General features: G+C 37.0%; 1 protein-coding gene across 1 annotated transcript; it reads right to left on the reverse strand.

Moving 5' to 3' along the window:
- Nucleotides 1-4,102: 4,102 nt before the first annotated feature.
- On the reverse strand, nt 4,103-17,601 carry rrp12 (ribosomal RNA processing 12 homolog). The gene is made up of 34 exons (XM_084092312.1): nt 17,348-17,601; nt 16,857-17,074; nt 16,681-16,764; nt 16,495-16,571; nt 16,298-16,403; nt 15,495-15,611; nt 15,160-15,298; nt 14,318-14,445; nt 14,140-14,238; nt 13,911-14,002; nt 13,719-13,830; nt 13,525-13,625; nt 13,319-13,433; nt 11,726-11,868; nt 11,493-11,614; nt 11,299-11,363; nt 10,561-10,723; nt 10,255-10,409; nt 8,891-8,952; nt 8,614-8,707; nt 8,368-8,526; nt 8,192-8,272; nt 7,826-7,931; nt 7,399-7,506; nt 7,057-7,214; nt 6,865-6,953; nt 6,596-6,754; nt 5,703-5,872; nt 5,478-5,597; nt 5,344-5,387; nt 5,159-5,234; nt 4,702-4,769; nt 4,535-4,617; nt 4,103-4,450 (listed from the first exon to the last, which is right to left on the reverse strand). Exons 1-34 carry the CDS (start codon nt 17,484-17,486, stop codon nt 4,351-4,353), a joined length of 3,852 nt encoding a protein of 1,283 aa, XP_083948438.1. The 5' UTR covers nt 17,487-17,601; the 3' UTR covers nt 4,103-4,350.
- Between the last annotated feature and the right edge of the window lie 74 nt (nt 17,602-17,675).

Genomic DNA, 17,675 nt, shown 5'->3' on the forward strand with positions numbered 1-17,675 from the left:
CGTAACAATTAGGCCTATAAATAAAATAATTATTATTTCTCACCAACAGCTACGAGTTTGTATAATTAATCTATTTGTTCCAAGGAAAATAGTTGTACACAGCTGTAAATTATCAAGTTTTTATTTATTATGGTTTTATATATCTGCATACTGTTGGGTACCACATTTTCAAGTAAATACCATACTTTTTTAGGTTTACTTTAACTTATTTATTGAAACTGTTATGTTTCAATAAATAAGCTAAACCCCCAAACCAACCCACCGGCCCACCTCAACTTTTCGATTTGATAATCCGGCCCTCGAATGAAGCTAATTGAATAGCCCTGGCCTAGATGTTGTGTGAGCGAGCAATGCGCCAGCGCCATCACTTGGATTTGTTGCTCAGCAGGGGAAATAACTTAATATTCTGTCTTTTAATACTGTCATTCGAAGCAGTAAAATTTATATTTTTATTTGTGTACATTCAAAATGACTACAAATGACCTTTAAAAAATAAAGAAAACAACATGATGCGCTGCGTCTCAGACTCCTTGAACATCTTTCTGGCGCACACCAAAAATGAACCAAAATAGAGTGAATAGCCTTCTGACGCGCCTACTCTTCAAAGTCAACATTTAGATTATTTTAAGTAAAATGCATTATATAGTCACTTAGGAATAAAACACAGCGTGGTTCATGATAAAAAAAAAAAAAAAACGTGACTTTACAGTTCGGAAAATAGCAAACCCCTGGCACTTGAGAACTTGTGTCGAGCCATTCGTTAGTCTGGTTGATGGAAAAAAATATGAAAAAGTTGCAATAAACGCGTTAAGAATCCACACAACGGAGGACTCTTATTCTGCAGTGCAGATCTGAGGAAGAACTGATGACGGGACAGTTTGATCTTCGGCTGACAAATCAGAGGAAAGGGGCGTTTCATTCCCGCCCATGTGTAGAAATCGAATATCAAGCTGTTTATTAATTTTGCTACCTCAGAACGAAAAACGAAAACTAAAGCTGAATTCTTGTTTTTCGTTTTTTGGGAAAAAATGAAAAATCGAAAAATGAACTGTTTTCTCATTTTTCTACTTTCAATATTAAATAAAAAAACGACTGAACGAATGATACACGGATTCATAATGCCCTGTTTTAATTTGTATAATATTAACTGGTCACATCTTTAAAAAGAAAATTTGACTTGCTGTGACTGCGGGGCAGTACAAACCTCTAATTTATTTAGCCTTGAGTTCCTGGTAGGCACTTGAATATAAAATGACAGGGTGTCCATCACTGGTACTGGACACTTAGCATGATATTTCATATAATATATTTTGTGTTTTGCTTTGTGGATCATGGTCATTAATAGTAGTCCTATACAGCAAGAAAATGTTAATGTTATAAATAATATGGACATGGGTTGGATTTTTTTCCCCTTTTTTTTCTGTACCCATTATTATTATTTTTTATATAAATTTGTTTTTCTCCTATGATATGAGAATAAGAACAATATTATCCCCATTTTATGTAAATTTATAAGATACGAATAAATATTCGGTTCTAAAATGGTTTTAACTTGTGTTGAACAAGCTTTATAGTCAATCACAGTTGTTCACTGGCAGTGAAATGTGCAAAAGCCTAAAGTTTATTGTTTATTCAAGCCTGTTTGCTCTTCTTTGAACACCTTTAATTCTACAGATTATTTAAATTTGTGCAAATCTTACAAATACAGCCGAGCAAGCAACACAGCCAGCTTATGCGTACACCAAAACATGATTATTATTATTTTTTTTTTCAGTGAAGTCATCCTCAAAGATTGCATCATCTTTAAACATTTTGCATGAAGGATTGGTCAGCTTACCGTCTTTGTTGTGTATCATTTTTTCAATCAGATAAATGTGGGAGTGTAAAAGTAACAAAAATCCTTGTATGATGTGAATATCCATACTAATGCTTAGCCAGATTCTATAGATAATGAGTTAGAATGAGAAACTAGGAACTGCATGGTTTAGCTTTATTTTTCTGACTCCCTTTATTTCCACACATAACTTACAGTTCACCTCATTCCGCTCTGTAAGGAATTAATACTCAGCAGGAGTTTGATTCACATCATGTAACATGACATGATTCATATGGTCTGATGACTGCAGCTCCTTTGGCTGGGTGCACCGAACACTCATGAGAAACATCAATGTGTTGACAGTGGCCACAAAACGTGGAGCCCTGTGGCAGCACTGAGGATGTTCCCATTACAGGCACTGACAGCCACACATTGTGACTAATATCCCTCTGCCTGCTGTGCTGTGACAGCATTTTGTACCAAAGGAGACTCATTCAGTGACCACACTTAAACCTGCACCTGTAAAATACAGTATATATTCCCCATACCATATTCAGTCTTAAAAGGTATGAATGGAAATGATTTTAGCATGCATCTGAATCAATGCATTTAAGCTACAAGAATGAGTTTCACGTCCTTGACGTCTCACCTTCTTGTTAAGTGAAACAGTGCCCTCTCTTGGCCAAAATCACTGCAGTACATCAGGATTCTACGACATTTTAATATTATTACAACCTGGCTTTAATTCGTCGTGATGATAATACGAAGACCATACCTTCAGTGAGACGTCAAAGTTTCATTGTACATATTATATTTGACTGAAAGTTCAAAAAATCCCCTAAAATGGTAATTTTATGACTAAAAGTTAGTGAAAAGAAGTCACCCCACTCACAATCAGTTCGTTATTGAAAATAAAATAAGATCTCACAGGACGTCTTGTTCATGTCAAACCTTTCGTAAAAGCCTCTCTAAATAACGATTTGCATTAAAATGCTAAATGTTGGTGTTTATACCTGTGGTAAGACACAGAATAGAAATGCTAAACTGATTCAGATAAAGCTACATGCAAAACGCCAGTGTTTACTTTAAAAAGACCTTCTGCACTTAACTGGTTTAGATAGAATACATGTCTTATGGAGTCTGAACTAAGGTGGCTATAAATGTTTTGCAGAACACAGAAGCAGATTTCAGCCAATGAATCATGGAGAATCATAATTATGAGATTAAAAAGTTAGAATTATGAGATATAATTTTAATTAAATTATTTAGATTAAAAAGCAGAAGTTGACATACTATGTCATAATTATGAGGGAAAAGGTCCAAATTGATATACTGTCATAATTAGGCCTATAATTATGAGATAAAAAGGCATTACGGTCAATTAGCCTATGAACTAAAACAAAGTCAAAATGATTTACTAAATCGTAAGATAATATGCATCCATATGCCATGCACTGTGAATGTCAATATAGAAGCAAAACTATGAAAGCCCATTTCTGTCAAAAAGTAAATAAATAAAAATAATAATAAACATAATTATTTGGTAAATTATAATTTGTTATGATTATCGTTTTATCAAAAAAGTCCAAATTATGAGATACCAGGTCATAATTATGACAGTAAAAAATGTAGCAGAATGTAGTCATGAAAATGTAGCAGAATGGGCTTCCATAGTTTTGGTCTATTTTGGTGTACATTCACAATGCATAAAAAAAACCTTAATAGGCTTTTGTCATGCATTGTCAATGAAAGATGGCTCTCAAAACCAGCTGTAGTGGCTAAAGCCAGCAGACGCCACCATAAACATGAGCCGGTATCACTCTACTCTCACTGGGACCATCAGGGAAAATCCAGTCGAGCTTATTGGAGTAAGAGGACACGTCTGACCTCCAGCAGACCTCATTCACTCTCTCTCACAGCTGGGATCTACGTTAACACCACCAATATCCTCTGCAGAAAAACCGTGGTACACAATATCTATCACTGTAACATTTGAGATTTAAGACTTTGAAGGGCACTTGGGAATTACTTTATTAAAGCGCATCTTGAATGATTTATAAATTTAAGAAAACACCATTGTTTTACAATGGAAACATGATATTAATAAAGCAGAAAGCATAAGGAAGTATGGGATCGTTTAAAAAAAACTGCATGATCTCATGATTGACGTCATTTTCTTCATGTGTATTGATTAAAACATCTCATATGTAAAAAGTACAAAGCATAAAATTAATGATGGAAAAGCAGAAAAACTACCATTTGTAAAGAAAAAGATTCACTCCGTACTATTTTCTGAACATTTTATTTTCTGTCCATCATAGCAAGTACATAAATACATAAGGCAAACGCTATTATCATACTGCTATTTTCTCATATTCCAACTACAGCAAACATCAACTAGGACCTCTTGAAATCATCATTAAAGAGACTTCCACAGGAAGTTCACAAAGCATTTGCACACATCTCTAGCTTTTAATTTGATCATGCCATGTAAAATGAGGCCAGATCTAGGAAGACCACAACAGGAACACATTTTAGGCTTTCCTCTTCTTCAGTATTTTTGTTCCAGAGAGCGCTCCTTTCTTGGCCCCTCTGACCATGCCTTTGAACTGGCCTTGGAGTTTGGCCTTTTTCCTGTTAAAGTTCAGTCAGGTTTGATCAGCTGCATCAATGGCATATTTAAAGAAAAAGCGTGCAAGGACAGAATCAGTCCCTTACCTGCGATTGAGCTGGGACTTCTTCAGAGGAACGTAGGCATATGGGTCACACTTGCCTTCCTTCTTAATATCCCCTTTTCCCTTCTGCAATGAACAGAGAGGTTAAGCAGAGATCCTTCAGATGTTCATTTTATATGTTTTCTATTATATATATCTAAGGCTTCTCACCTTAGATTTATACTCTGTCCCAAAATCTGGTCTTGCACCCAGAGGCCTGTGGATTCCAGTGCCACCAGCTGAGAAGTTCAACAATACATAGAAATGTTAACATGTTCAGAAACATTATATAATTAATTTGTTGTAACAATACTTATCATTACATAATAATAAAATTTATAATGTAATGAATTAATGCCAAATTAATTTAATTTGGCATTAATTCATTTATACATGTATATTATATTCATTTATTCATGTATTCACACGGGTAAATTGCATCCAAGGATTTTTTTTTTTTTAATCAAGTACTCGAATTTAATCGAGGAATCATGACAGCCCTAGTTATCATACATTAGAGTGGACACTAATATAGAGTTATCATTCTTTGTGTGAACGAACCTTTACACTATAGCACAGTCCTTTTTTTAAAAATGAGACAAAATGATTATGAATTATGTTGTCCTACCTAAATATTTCATTGCAGGTTTAACATCCATGTCCTCATCTAGATCGTCATGCATTTGCCTCTTTGGATTCTTCCTCTGTTCAACAAAGAAAAATTAAGGTTAAAATTAAGTCACACACTACAAAACTTTTTTGTACATTTCTCAATTCTGATTATGAAGAAAGTGAAAAGCATAAAACACCCACAGTTTTGATTCCTGCCTCTTCGAGGACATCATCCATTTCAGCGTCTGGAGGGATATATGCATATTAACATACAGTGGTTTATTGCAATAATAAAGGTGAGTCAATAAACTTCAGCAAAAATGATCATGTCCCACCTTTAGCTTTGTTATCATCATAATCATCATCCTTCTCTTCTTGGATGATCAATCGACCATCGGATGTCATCTTGAATCCATGCTCAGCTCTGTTAGCCTTCTTTCGGTTAGGGTTGGTGGCTAAATCAATAAAAATGAGCGAAATACACAAGATATATTAATGTACATGATGAATTTAATTTGATCATGACTGAATCTAACTGAACATTTGGAAAGATCTCTTACCCAGAACTCTCTGCGCTGCTTTTGGATCGAGGAAGTTGAGTGGTTCGTCGGACACACCTTCCTTTAACCAGGCCTGGCCCTTCTTTTTCATTGGCTTCTTCAGCCCCTTCTTGGGCTTCTCGTCTTCATCCGAGTCAGCAGAATCAGTCTCAGCCAGAATGTCCTCAATACTGAAAGGAGACAATGGACATTAATCCGGAAACATGTGAAAAAGGCGTTTTAGTTTCAAAACGCACCCCGTCCACACTAGCGTTTTCCAAAAGTTGCTCATCCACACTGAATCGTAAACACACTTAAATCACCTTATTTGCACATATGAAAACTTAAAAGCTCATGAGATGACACAGAGAGAGCAGTCAAAGTTCTCTCACTAATTTTCTGGCACAATCACTATATTAGTAAAATATTCCACCAATCACTGTTGAGCACAGGTCGCACTCAAAATCTTATGTTTTGCCAAAGGACAGAAATTGAGAGTACATTTTGTGTCATCTTTGCAAGAATGCAATATGAAGATTCTACAAAGGAACATTCATCTTTAGCAACACTGAAAGTAAACAGCAGGCACAACAATGCCGGGATAACCATAGATATCACAATATGCAATATGCATCACATGACTCAACATGCATCATCGTTTTTGAAAACCTGTTTTCACGGTCCACACTACAACATGAAAACAGTCTCAGTGTAGACGGAAGGTCAAAATGGAGAGAAAAAGATGCGTTTTTAAATGAAAACGTATTCGTGTGGACAACACCAAATAATAATAAAAAAAACACACTATCAAGAACATCCTGTCAGCTAAGCCCTAAAATATTTCCGGATGGACACCACATAAAACAGCCACATTACTCAAATCATAAAGCGAAAGATTTCAGTTGTATCTGTACCTCTCTCCTTTCACTTTAGGTGATTCGTCCTCAGTGTCTGAGCCGTCCCCTTCTGTCTTGTTCACAAGTTTGCGTCTCTTATTTCTGGCCTCCGTTTTACGGATATTCACTAGGACCTTGTGTTGCTCGGCCGGCAACATGCTTTTGACCAGCTCAAATCTGAACACATATTACATTACAATCATACAAAGTTTATAGAATAAAAGAAAAACCATATAAAGAAAGAAAGGACTGAGTGGTTATGTTTGGTGGTTAGCCGCAAAGCTTACCCAAATTTCCTAATCAGTTTGGTGTAAATGCTCTTAAGTTTCCCCCTAAAGTGTCTTCGCATATCATTCATATTGTTGATTCCTTCCATCTGCAAAATGATAGAGAAAAAAGGGAAAAGAACATGGTCATTTTATTAGACACTTCTCAGACATGTTCAAATATGAACTTCACACTCTCTCTTCCTCACTTACAATAACATTAACATGGCTGGCTAAAATCTTGACATCTAGAGAAAACAGGAGCACTTTTAGGAAGCCAAGCAAGGCCTTGACAATGTCTCGTGTCCTGCTGGCAAGCAGAAGACAGACATTTTGTAGCAGCAGCTCCAATGAGGACACGTCTATGGAATCTGCAGATAAAGACCAGACAACATTTCCACATTTATTTTTGCTTTACAATCAAACAACTATTACAAACTTTTAATGATTCTTTACAATCACTAATATCACAACAGTTTCACTTTTTCTGCAGAAAATGTAAGTAGCGATTCCCAACAAAACAACAGAATGAGATTAAGTAGTGGTCACTCTCACCTTTGTAATGGAACACCAGCCTGGTTAAGGCAAGAACTGTGCAGGTGATCATCGTTACAGAGCCAGTAAGTCCAATGTACACATGGTCTAAATACTCCTTGATGGCATCTGACAACACATTATGATAGATCATTATTTCAGCTCTTTTTTTTTTTTTAGACAATATTGAAACAGAAAATTTGTACAAAGAGGGATCATACATCATTTCAAACAAAACTGACGAGGATAAAATACACAAAAAAGCCAAAGGCTTATTTCCAGACATTTTTTAACTTTCAACTTGTATCTGCTTTATACAGCAAAGTTTATTATTCCAGGCTATAGCACTAGTATATAGAAAGGAATTTCTAGTGTGAGTGAATTTCTTACTTTTAGCAAGATATATTTCAGTAATGAAAATAAAAATATATTAAGATTTTATCTTCACCTTTTGGGTCCCCACAAAACCGCAAAAATGCATGGCCAATCTCAACCAGAAGAGTGTAGGCGTTTTTGCGGGCACCGATAGACATTTCCTTTGTGCAAAGAATTACCTAAAAACACAAAAATCCCAATATCATAGCTTTTATAAAGAATAACACTCGGATTTAAGACTTTGCGGTTAATGCGCATTTAAATGCTGAGTAAAATGAATTAACAGCATGTACTTACTATAGGATTAGGAATAGGGTTTAGTTTTGGGTTAGATGCATGTAATTATGGTTAATTTACAGTTATACTACTGTTATGGTAAGTACATGTAACAAGGACACTAAAATAAAGTGTTACCGACTGAGCTCAATGCCAGACGTACCTCAGGAAGCAGAGCAGTAATAAAATCACGGTGCTCTTCATTGATCTGCTTCACTATGTGAATCAGACACTTGAGTCTAGGCTGAAAAATGTAATAAAAAAAACACCACATATTATTCCATTACACATTCTCAGTGAAAATGTGATTACTTGGTGGTGTTTTTTCATGGCTCTCACCCGTTTGGCAGATGAGACGGCAGACTTCAGGCTGCCCAGCAACATTGCCTTCAGCTGCTCGAGATTCGCCAGAACAAAAGCCTTACTAGATGTTTTCTCTCCTCCACACATCTCCTCCAGCACCCTGTAGGCTTTTTTCTGGACGCCAGCATCCTTGCTCTATAAACACACATGTACAAAGACATGAAGCACACTCAATGCAAAGAGTGAAAATATGGTTTAAAATGGTAATAGGAAGATTCTCACCTCCACCAAAGGTTTAATCAATTCAAATGTCTGGGTCATAGATGGTTCATCCACAAATGGAGCCATTGCAACAATCAGGTCGATAACTGCAAGCCTACAAAATATGAGCCACTTATTTTACAATGCAAAATGTAAACCTATTCCAATGAAACTCGACACATTTTTTAGGCTGATACTCAAACATGTGGTTTCAAATTATGCATTATTCAGGTTTCCATCTAGGTCTCTGCCTTTTTATATGCATCTCAAAGAAAGACGGTGTGTGGAGCTGAATTACCGTGTGAAGCTGTCCTCACTGTTGAGTCTCTCCGAGGCTTTTTGCAGGAATGTGCACACCATCTAAATCAAAAGGAAAGAAATATTTACAACTGACAACAAGAGCAACCTTGCAATGATGTCATTTTACATTTATGCATTTGGCAGACACTTTTATCCATTGCATTCAAGGTACACATTTTATCAGTTCTTGCTTTCCCTGGGAATGGAACCCATGATATTGGCGTTGCTGATGGCATGCTCTACTGTTTAAGCTACAGGAAGGCCAGAATGTAATTCTTGCAATGATGACGTTTTAGGGTTGGGCGATTTTCCCAAAATTTCATATCACAATCTTAAAACAAACAATCATGATCTTCACAATTTTAAGATGTACTATTGAGAATATCCTGACTGGAACAAGCCTATGGACTGATCGATTTGCACAATTTAAAACACAGTATTGCATTAAACAATCAGTTGTCAAAATAGTCAAACTAGTGGTCGACCGATATTGGTTTTTGAAGGACGATGCCGATATCTTAAAAGAGCAGAATGGCCAAAATAGAAGTAAATTAAATAAATCTTTAAATTAAACCGACTTGCTTTAGATTGTAACTTCTTGATTCTGTAATCATATTACAGTATTTTTCACAAATAAAGAAATTGTTTGGAAAAAAATATGAATAAAAAGGAAGTAAACACTTTAAACAACCGGGCACTCAGTAATCTGGTAAATTTGTGCGCACTGGGAATCATATTTTTTCAAAATAAGCTCATTTTTCATAGAGCATGCATATGACATAGTGGGCAACTGAATATAGCGCAGCATAGTTTCAAATCAAGGGTTTAAAGTTTGTCGATCTGACAGTCACGCACAGTAACACGTTGATGCAGGCTACAAATGTACACTTCAGAATATCTGACAGCTGGATTCGACTAAGCCTGCAAGGTTTGTGAAATTAAATGTGTATTAGATATTCAAAGATATGTTTAAATGATATAAATGCGTATATGCTGAAGGCTGACGGTAAATGATAAAGTATTAATAGGTGTTTGCCTTTGTTACTAATATAACAAAAGCAAACGCTATGATACTATTTGTATACAGTTTACATTGTTTAACAGTTCTATCCAGTAATGTATTTCGACAAAACTGTTAAACAGAGACCACAACTAATGAAGACGGAGAATGTGACCGCTGTGTGGTCGTTCTCAGAGCCGTCAAAATAAAAGTCCTAATATTATGAGGACATATAAGATCACGATCTCTACGATTCCCTTGAAAAGTATTTCGTGGACGTCTTTCAAGATTGATCACGATATAATATCGTCAGATCGCCCACCCCTATGACATTTATTTGTAAATATGGTAGATGAATTTACCGTCTGGTCTGTGATGTTGAGGTAAACTCTGATTGTCTCAAGGACAGCCATCCTAGCAGATGCCATCTCTCCTGGTTTAGGCTGCTGACTATAGACATTAAACAGGATGGGAAGGAAGTTCTTGGAAAAGCGAATTAATTCCGCCTTCTCTTCCTCTGCAGATTTAAATACACAATCATAAATCTCAATGAGCAGTCATCAGTGAAAATGAAACCAAAGCAATGAATAAAAAACAACAAAGAGCTGTTCAGATTTTGAGACTAATGTTTTAATAGTCACAGCTGACTATTGAGACCATCAGCTGACCTGTATCACAGCTCTTGTTGATGAGAGTCCGCAAGGCCTGACAAATGCACAGGCGGAGGTCAGGGCGATCATTGAGGGCCATTCCCAGAGACCGAGCAATGCCCTTAAATGATGCCAACAAATCGGTGGGTTTAGTGCAGAATCCAGGTAACATAGTCCAAATCTGGAAACACAAATACATTTAGATTATAATACAATGGATAAAACCATTCATCCAGTTTTTTTATACATATTTTCAGCATTCCAAATGTTTCTGTGTACGTATTAGCTGGAGAAAACAAGGTAATGTTGACATCATAAAAGAAAAATCGATAATTTTGACCCATACAATGTTTTGTTGGCTATTGCCACAAATATACCCGTGCGACTTGTGACTGGTTTTGTGATCCAGGGTCACATTTTAGTGTTTATTGGACCATTTTATACTTCACAAAGTATATGTCGCTTGTCTGGATTCAATCAGTTCTCTTTCACAATTTATTGTGAAAGTTTGTATCATTATATGGACCAGATCTGCACCAGCTCTTGCGAATCGCATGTTATTTTATTTTTTCATGATTGAAGTGTTTAAATAAGGGCTTTTCATTCTGATTAAGATATAAGTAAGATTATTAAATTAATAGTTAACCCAAAAATGACTAATCTGTTTGGGTCAACTACTCCTTTAACTGCTCTTTCAGATATACATTGTGAATGGCAGATTACTCTGACCATAACTGTGTCAACCATTACTCTGACCTGCATCTGTAGAGTCTGATACACTTTTGCCATCAGTTTCTGTCCTGACTGCTCCAGTTCATCAGCTGATATAAACCAGAGAATGAGAAAATAAATGTTGATTGATAAGCATGTGCATTTAATACAGTAATACAGACACTAAGCAACATTTAAATTACAATGTAAACCACAGTGTGTATGTGTCCATTACAAACCTGTCTGTTTGAGTTTGGTTGCCAGAGGGAAAAAGTGTGATGTGAAGTAAGCCAGCTGAGTGTTCTTCACGTGATCTCTTATGACCGGGATCAGCCAGCTGCGTGGGAACTCAAGGTCATCACTGTAAACAAACAAATACACAACACATTTCATCACATTAATAACTTAATTTTTCATTCAAAGCACTCAGAGAATATTTTTTAGACTGAGAAGCATCAGCAAAGTAACTCACTCTGTTCCAGTGATGAGGAGGGGCACAGCGTTCAGGACCACCTCTGGACCCATGCTCTCCACCGCACTGCCCACAGCCAGATCCAGCTCCCCAGAGAAGGGGAACTGAGGGGTGGCCCGCAGGTCACTGAGAGACTGCAGACTCTGAAGATCACACACAGATAATAAACGATCAAGGAAACAAACACAAAAACTAAAGAGAAAAAAATAATAATCATCACACTTATAGGCGTTTTTAACTACTATGTACTTGCATTAAAAAAAGAATAATTATAAGGTACAATGTACTCATTGTGTTCATGTTGTATTGCAAAACACTTTTGGTGCTATTGAGGTGGGTTAGAGACAAGATTAGGGACAGGTTTGGTGGTTTGAAGGGTCAAAAAATTAAATGTAATTATATAAATTAATCACAGCTGTAATTACATGCAGGTAATTTTGATATATATATTTATATATAAGACGTCATGGTTCGGATGTCAGGGGGGAGAAGAAAACTACATATAATTGCTTTTTTTTATGAAACAGTGGTTTACTGAACAAATTGTGTCTGTCTTTAAATGAATTCAGTTTTGTTTCTTAAGGATAAAAAAGTTCTCTCTGCTAATGCTGTAAACTATATAGGGAACCCTTACTTTCACATTACTATAATATTAAAGGATAACAACAGAAACCACAGTATTAGCCTAAATTCAGTTGCTATTTATTTTTAGATCTAATAATCAACACTCAAATAACAAATTTTATGCAAACATGTAAACTGCACATAAGGCAGTTTTTGCATTAACTTTTAAATATGTTTTTACTCCAAATCGTTGTTAAATTTAATCATTACACACTGGCTGTCATTTTCAAAATATATTAAATAATCAAGACATCACTAACAGCAGGTTAAGTAAAATATAATGAATATATAGGCTAATATAGTGCATATATTTAGCGAAAGAGTTCCTTTCTCTAGCTGACTAACAAGCTGTGGACACTGAATGACTTGCCTGAGATAAATGCAATGCTATGTGGGATATTGTTTACAAGCTGTTTTCCTAATTCTTTCCACCGTTGAAATACTGATTGAGCGATTACACAAGATATAATATGTAAACTGAGGCGCCTGTATAGTGATTTGTCACGCCACATTAAAGAGTGTCAAAACGGCATTTATTGTTTGAATGTCGTGATAAAATGGACATAATTCGTAAAATGACACTTTGTTTCTTATCGAAAGTAGCAAAAAGCGGAGCTTATTGCGATTATTGGTGTTTAGGCTTCAACGCTGTATTCGTCTTGTACACATAAGACACACGAATTCGCGGGACGTGAAAATTCGCGAAGCGCAAACGAAGAAAATTCGCGGGACGTGTACCGTTACACCCCCAGTTACTATTTAATCAAATGTCAAGGAAGAAAGAATTGTTTTGTGATATAATGTAAAGTTAGGTCAACCTCAACAATGGGCTAGGGCTGGGCGCGTTTGGTACGCCATGAGAGTACTGCGATACGTACCATGGGTGGTGTATCAGGGTTTTTTGGTTCAGTTTGAATATCATTACACCCCTAATATATATATATATCATTTTTATTTTTTTAAACATACCTTTATCATGAAAGGATGACCCTGTTTTCCTGCAGCTCGGTAGAAGCAGCCCAGGATCTGCAGCACAAACGGCCAAGAGGCATGAAAACGATAGGACAACCCTTCCTCCACAATACTGAAAAAGACAAGAGGTCAGATTTTTAGAAAGACCAGGCTCTAGAAAAGGACATGACTTTAGGATAGATGGGGGTCACAGGTAGGCTCACTGAAACATCTTTAGGACGCAAGCTCCATTTCCAGTTGATGTGTTTTTTAGAACAAGTTCAATCTCTTCCATTCGCGCAGCTACACACTCATTTATCAGAGTCTGGAGGGAGAGAAAAAAAACAGAAAAACACTAAGACAAATTCACTTCTGAGAAATAACTGATTACGCTGCTTATAGACAACATGTGGCAAACCTTCAGAGTCTGTGTTGCAGCAGAGACGACTTGCGTGTGCGAGGATAGAAGACACGACATGGTGACCGAGAAGAGTCGAGGAAGATGACCGAGACTCAGAGAGCTCTGTAAACTAGAGCCCAAAGATAATGGAATGAGAAAGATTCCTCACCAAGCTAGTAAACAAAACACTCAGTGCTGGAAAAGACCTACCTGGAGAGATGAACATGGGCTTTTTCCATTACAGCAATCCATGCTAGTAAAGGCTGCAGATCATTCTCACTAGGAACATAGTCATATAAAGCCTGGAAGGAAGGTGTTGATAGATATGTCAATCCACACATTTGAAGATGATGAAATTAAAGGGCAAAAATCAGATAATGGAATCCAGCACAATGTCTTTTGTGTTCACATGCATGAGTTTATCAATTATGACACTCACTGTGATGATCTGGGCATTGAGCTCTGCAGACATAGTGGAAGGACTGGGTTTGCTGCTGAAAAGCCTGTGGAAAGCCTGCATTGCATTTGCAGTCACCAGCTTCAAAGAATCAGAGGCAGGTGTTAAGAATGGAAATCAAATAAAAATGACAAATGTATGAGTTAAACTGCTCTCCCACCACATGGCTCAGGGTCATGACACGGAGAAGGGTCTCACAGCAAGACTTGACCGAGTTCAGGGGGAATGCAGACAGCAGTTCCTTCAGCAGACCCAGCACATGGAGAGTGGTTGTGTCTTCTTTGTTGCCTTGAGTCAAATACAAAGACAATATATTCATCATTATAATAAAAATAAAAAACGATATATTGACATTTTTAACTCCATTGGAATGGTACGACACTTGGTGACTTGTGGCAAGATCACTTTTATGGCACAATCTTTTCATTCACAATTTTTTTTTTTTTTCATATCAACATTTAAACCAGTCATACTGGCATTTGTTACCCCTCTGGTGGTCTTTGCTCATTTTAGATGTTTTGAACTTTTAACTTTTACTACATTGGAATGGTAAGAAACTTGGTGACAATCATTTTCACATCAAGACTGGTTATACCAGTATTATTCGCTGGTTGGATGCTAGGTGGTGCTATAAGGTTATTTCTGCGCTTACACACTAACCTTATGTAGTTTGATTCTAAATTTTGAATTGCTAACAACCTTGAAAAACTATAGGAAATTAAATGTACGCTTAAAAGATTAGTTCAACCAAAAACAAAGGACATATGCAGTGAGGTGTTAGAGTAGAGTGCCATTGTAAAAAAATAGAGGAACTCCATGTTTACTGTACTTGGGGTCCTTCAAAGAAATGCACTGTTTGTAATTTTCCTCATTTTATTATCATCTTATTTTTATTAATATTCATTGATCGCCTCAGATTGAGTAGGTTTTGACCAGCTATGACAAGCAGGCATTGTTGTTCGTTTTGAGCATTTCGACAGAAGGAACATGAGTTCAACTGACCTCCTGACTGCTCCAATTCTTTGCAGCAGAATTTGGCTGTGGTGACGGCTGCTGGGTGGTGGCTCGGGGCATTATCTGAGAACATGAAGTCGCTGAAGCGAAGGACGGAGCAAACGCCTTGCTGCGCTGCCTTTCGCAACTGCAGCACAAGGACATGATCATGGTTCAGAAACCTCAAACAGTTATAGTCTGTCACTTTGTGGCGGTACAGAAACAGTGTATCTATTGTGTATAACAACTAGCGGTGTATGGCTAAAATCTTACATGGCGTGAAAGGAATCTTATAACAACAGTAACATTCTAGCTCTGACTGGATGGTAATCAAACAGACAGACCTTTGGTTTAGGGTGCACTATGAAGCTCAGCAGGCCGTGGTACACCTGTAGAGTTGATGGGTAACTCCACACTGACAGATCCTGTTTACGCAGCAAAGTCGCCAGACAGGATAAGATCTGTGAGGAATATAGAAACAAGCAACTTTAGTGTAAAATAATAGGGGATACACAAAGCAGACTTCCTCTCATCACAATGTCATTACATTGGTTACACCTCTGGTGGTCTTTGGTCATTTTAGATCAAAATATTACATTTAGATTTTTAACATTTTTACTTCATTGGAATGGTAAGAAACTTGCTGACTTTAATGGCACTTGAACACAAAAATATTGTGGACTTGATTACAAAAGGCTAAATGGTCTTAAAGTCACACTTGTGGCTGTCAAATGACCGCAAAGATCACAAGAAATGAAATGGGAAATATGAAAAACAGAAAGTAATTTTTTGGGGTACAAACTACAAATCAGCCACGAATCGATTTAGTAGTCTTTGACAATGTCTAGTCTGACTTCCATTGGATTTTAAAATCCTTTGCTCTGTTTTTAACTTAAACATTGTATTCATTTAAAATGTTTGTATTATTTTATATAGAAACAGTGCATAATTTAGAGTTGAATATTGGCTAATACCATGAAACTCTTTAAATATAATAAATATTATTGAAACAAAATATAGACCCTTCATTTCATTAAAAAAAAACACTTATTGTGTAGGGGCTATTTAGACTGCTGAGGATCACAAGTATGATGTTAAAGAACACCATAGGGTTGCATTTATGAAAAAAAAAAAATTTTGTACAAACCCATCGCAGGCAGGACAAAGAGTCAGAATCGGCTTGGTTTGACATCACATGCATGAAGGCTTTGGCTGTGTCTGAGAACTTTTTCTGAAGCACTGCAACTGGCATCCTTGAGAAGATAAGCATAAACATAAACTTATCAAGATCAACAGGCCAAGGCAATTTAAATCACTACACTATAAATTCACACCGATCATCACCTTTTCATGACTAGGTTAAGGAGGTAGGCAACAGCTGCCCGTGCTTCGTTGCTATCTACAGCCTCGAATGTTGTCATCTGCCGATTGAAAATGGAAAGACATTCATAGGTTGATCCACAGAAAGCGTAGACACTTTTGAGTATTTTGACAGCAAAACTAATTGATTTAATGGTGACTTTAATTTACCAAGGCTGCAAAGTACTCCGTCTCTGTCTCCTTTCCTCCTTGAGAGCGAATCACTTCAGTTACGGCCGCCAATACAGCACAGATCTGAAGAATAAAATGTGAATTAAACACATATAACGATAATCTAGCAATTATGACAACAAATACAGCTCTCTGACCATAAACTGACAACAAACCTCTTTGTGTGCTGCAGAGCTCGACTCCCAGTAGCGCTGTACAACTCTAAAAGTGATGTTGGAGCAGTCCGACAGTCCACTTAGAAAAGTCCCAGAGGTCTTCTCTGTGAGGGCTTGATCTTCCATGGCATCTCCTGCCACATCACCAGTTCTCTGCAATGATCCTGCCTGAAGCTCATTGTGGAGTTTCAAAGCATCTACTGTCAGATCACTTTTTTCTGTTTAAATAGAAAGAGGTTCGATGAATCTCACATTTACATCAATCATACAATCAAACAATATTATGGTACCCTAGCCATTAATACAATAAAAAGAAAGTGCAGTCCTAATAACTGTCAGAAATTGTAAAATATATTGTGCTTTAAAGTGACTTACAATAAACGCGAAAATAAATTAGTCGTCTCTCTCTAAAAGTAGAGAGGCATGATTTTTAACTTGTTTACAAAGATCGATCAGCTACCCACGTGTTGTCACGCAGGCTAGAGTCTCACCTGAGGGACGGCTAAAATATCGGCTCTTCGCGGCTTCTCGATAGCGACATGTCACCGGATTGCTATCACTACTGTGACCTTTCTTCCACCGCCTTACTTTCTGGGCTGCTCCTGATTTAAGTTTTCCAGACTTCACCATTTTTGCAGGTGGAAATCCTTACAGTGCTACAAGCACGTTGGTCTCTCCAGTCTGCGTGTCGCGCTTGACACGCGTCATCATCATGCGTTTTCTTCTTCTTCCTTCTTGTTTTACTGCGGATGACATTCAACTTATTGGTGCATTACCGCTTTCTTCTGCTCCGGAGTGTACTTTACCAACCAACACAAA

The sequence above is a fragment of the Abramis brama genome (assembly GCF_963993115.1).
Source record: "Abramis brama genome assembly, chromosome: 19".
Taxonomy (NCBI): domain Eukaryota; kingdom Metazoa; phylum Chordata; class Actinopteri; order Cypriniformes; family Leuciscidae; genus Abramis; species Abramis brama.

Excerpts from the sequence above, each read along its gene's own strand:
- rrp12 (XM_084092312.1), bottom strand. The coding sequence starts at position 17,486 with ATGGTGAAGTCTGGAAAACTTAAATCAGGAGCAGCCCAGAAAGTAAGG. Across the intron at positions 13,831-13,910 it reads GCCCATGTTCATCTCTCCAG|TTTACAGAGCTCTCTGAGTC; the intron begins GTAGGTCTTTTC and ends TTTGGGCTCTAG. Across the intron at positions 11,364-11,492 it reads AACCAAACTCAAACAGACAG|CTGATGAACTGGAGCAGTCA; the intron begins GTTTGTAATGGA and ends GGTTTATATCAG.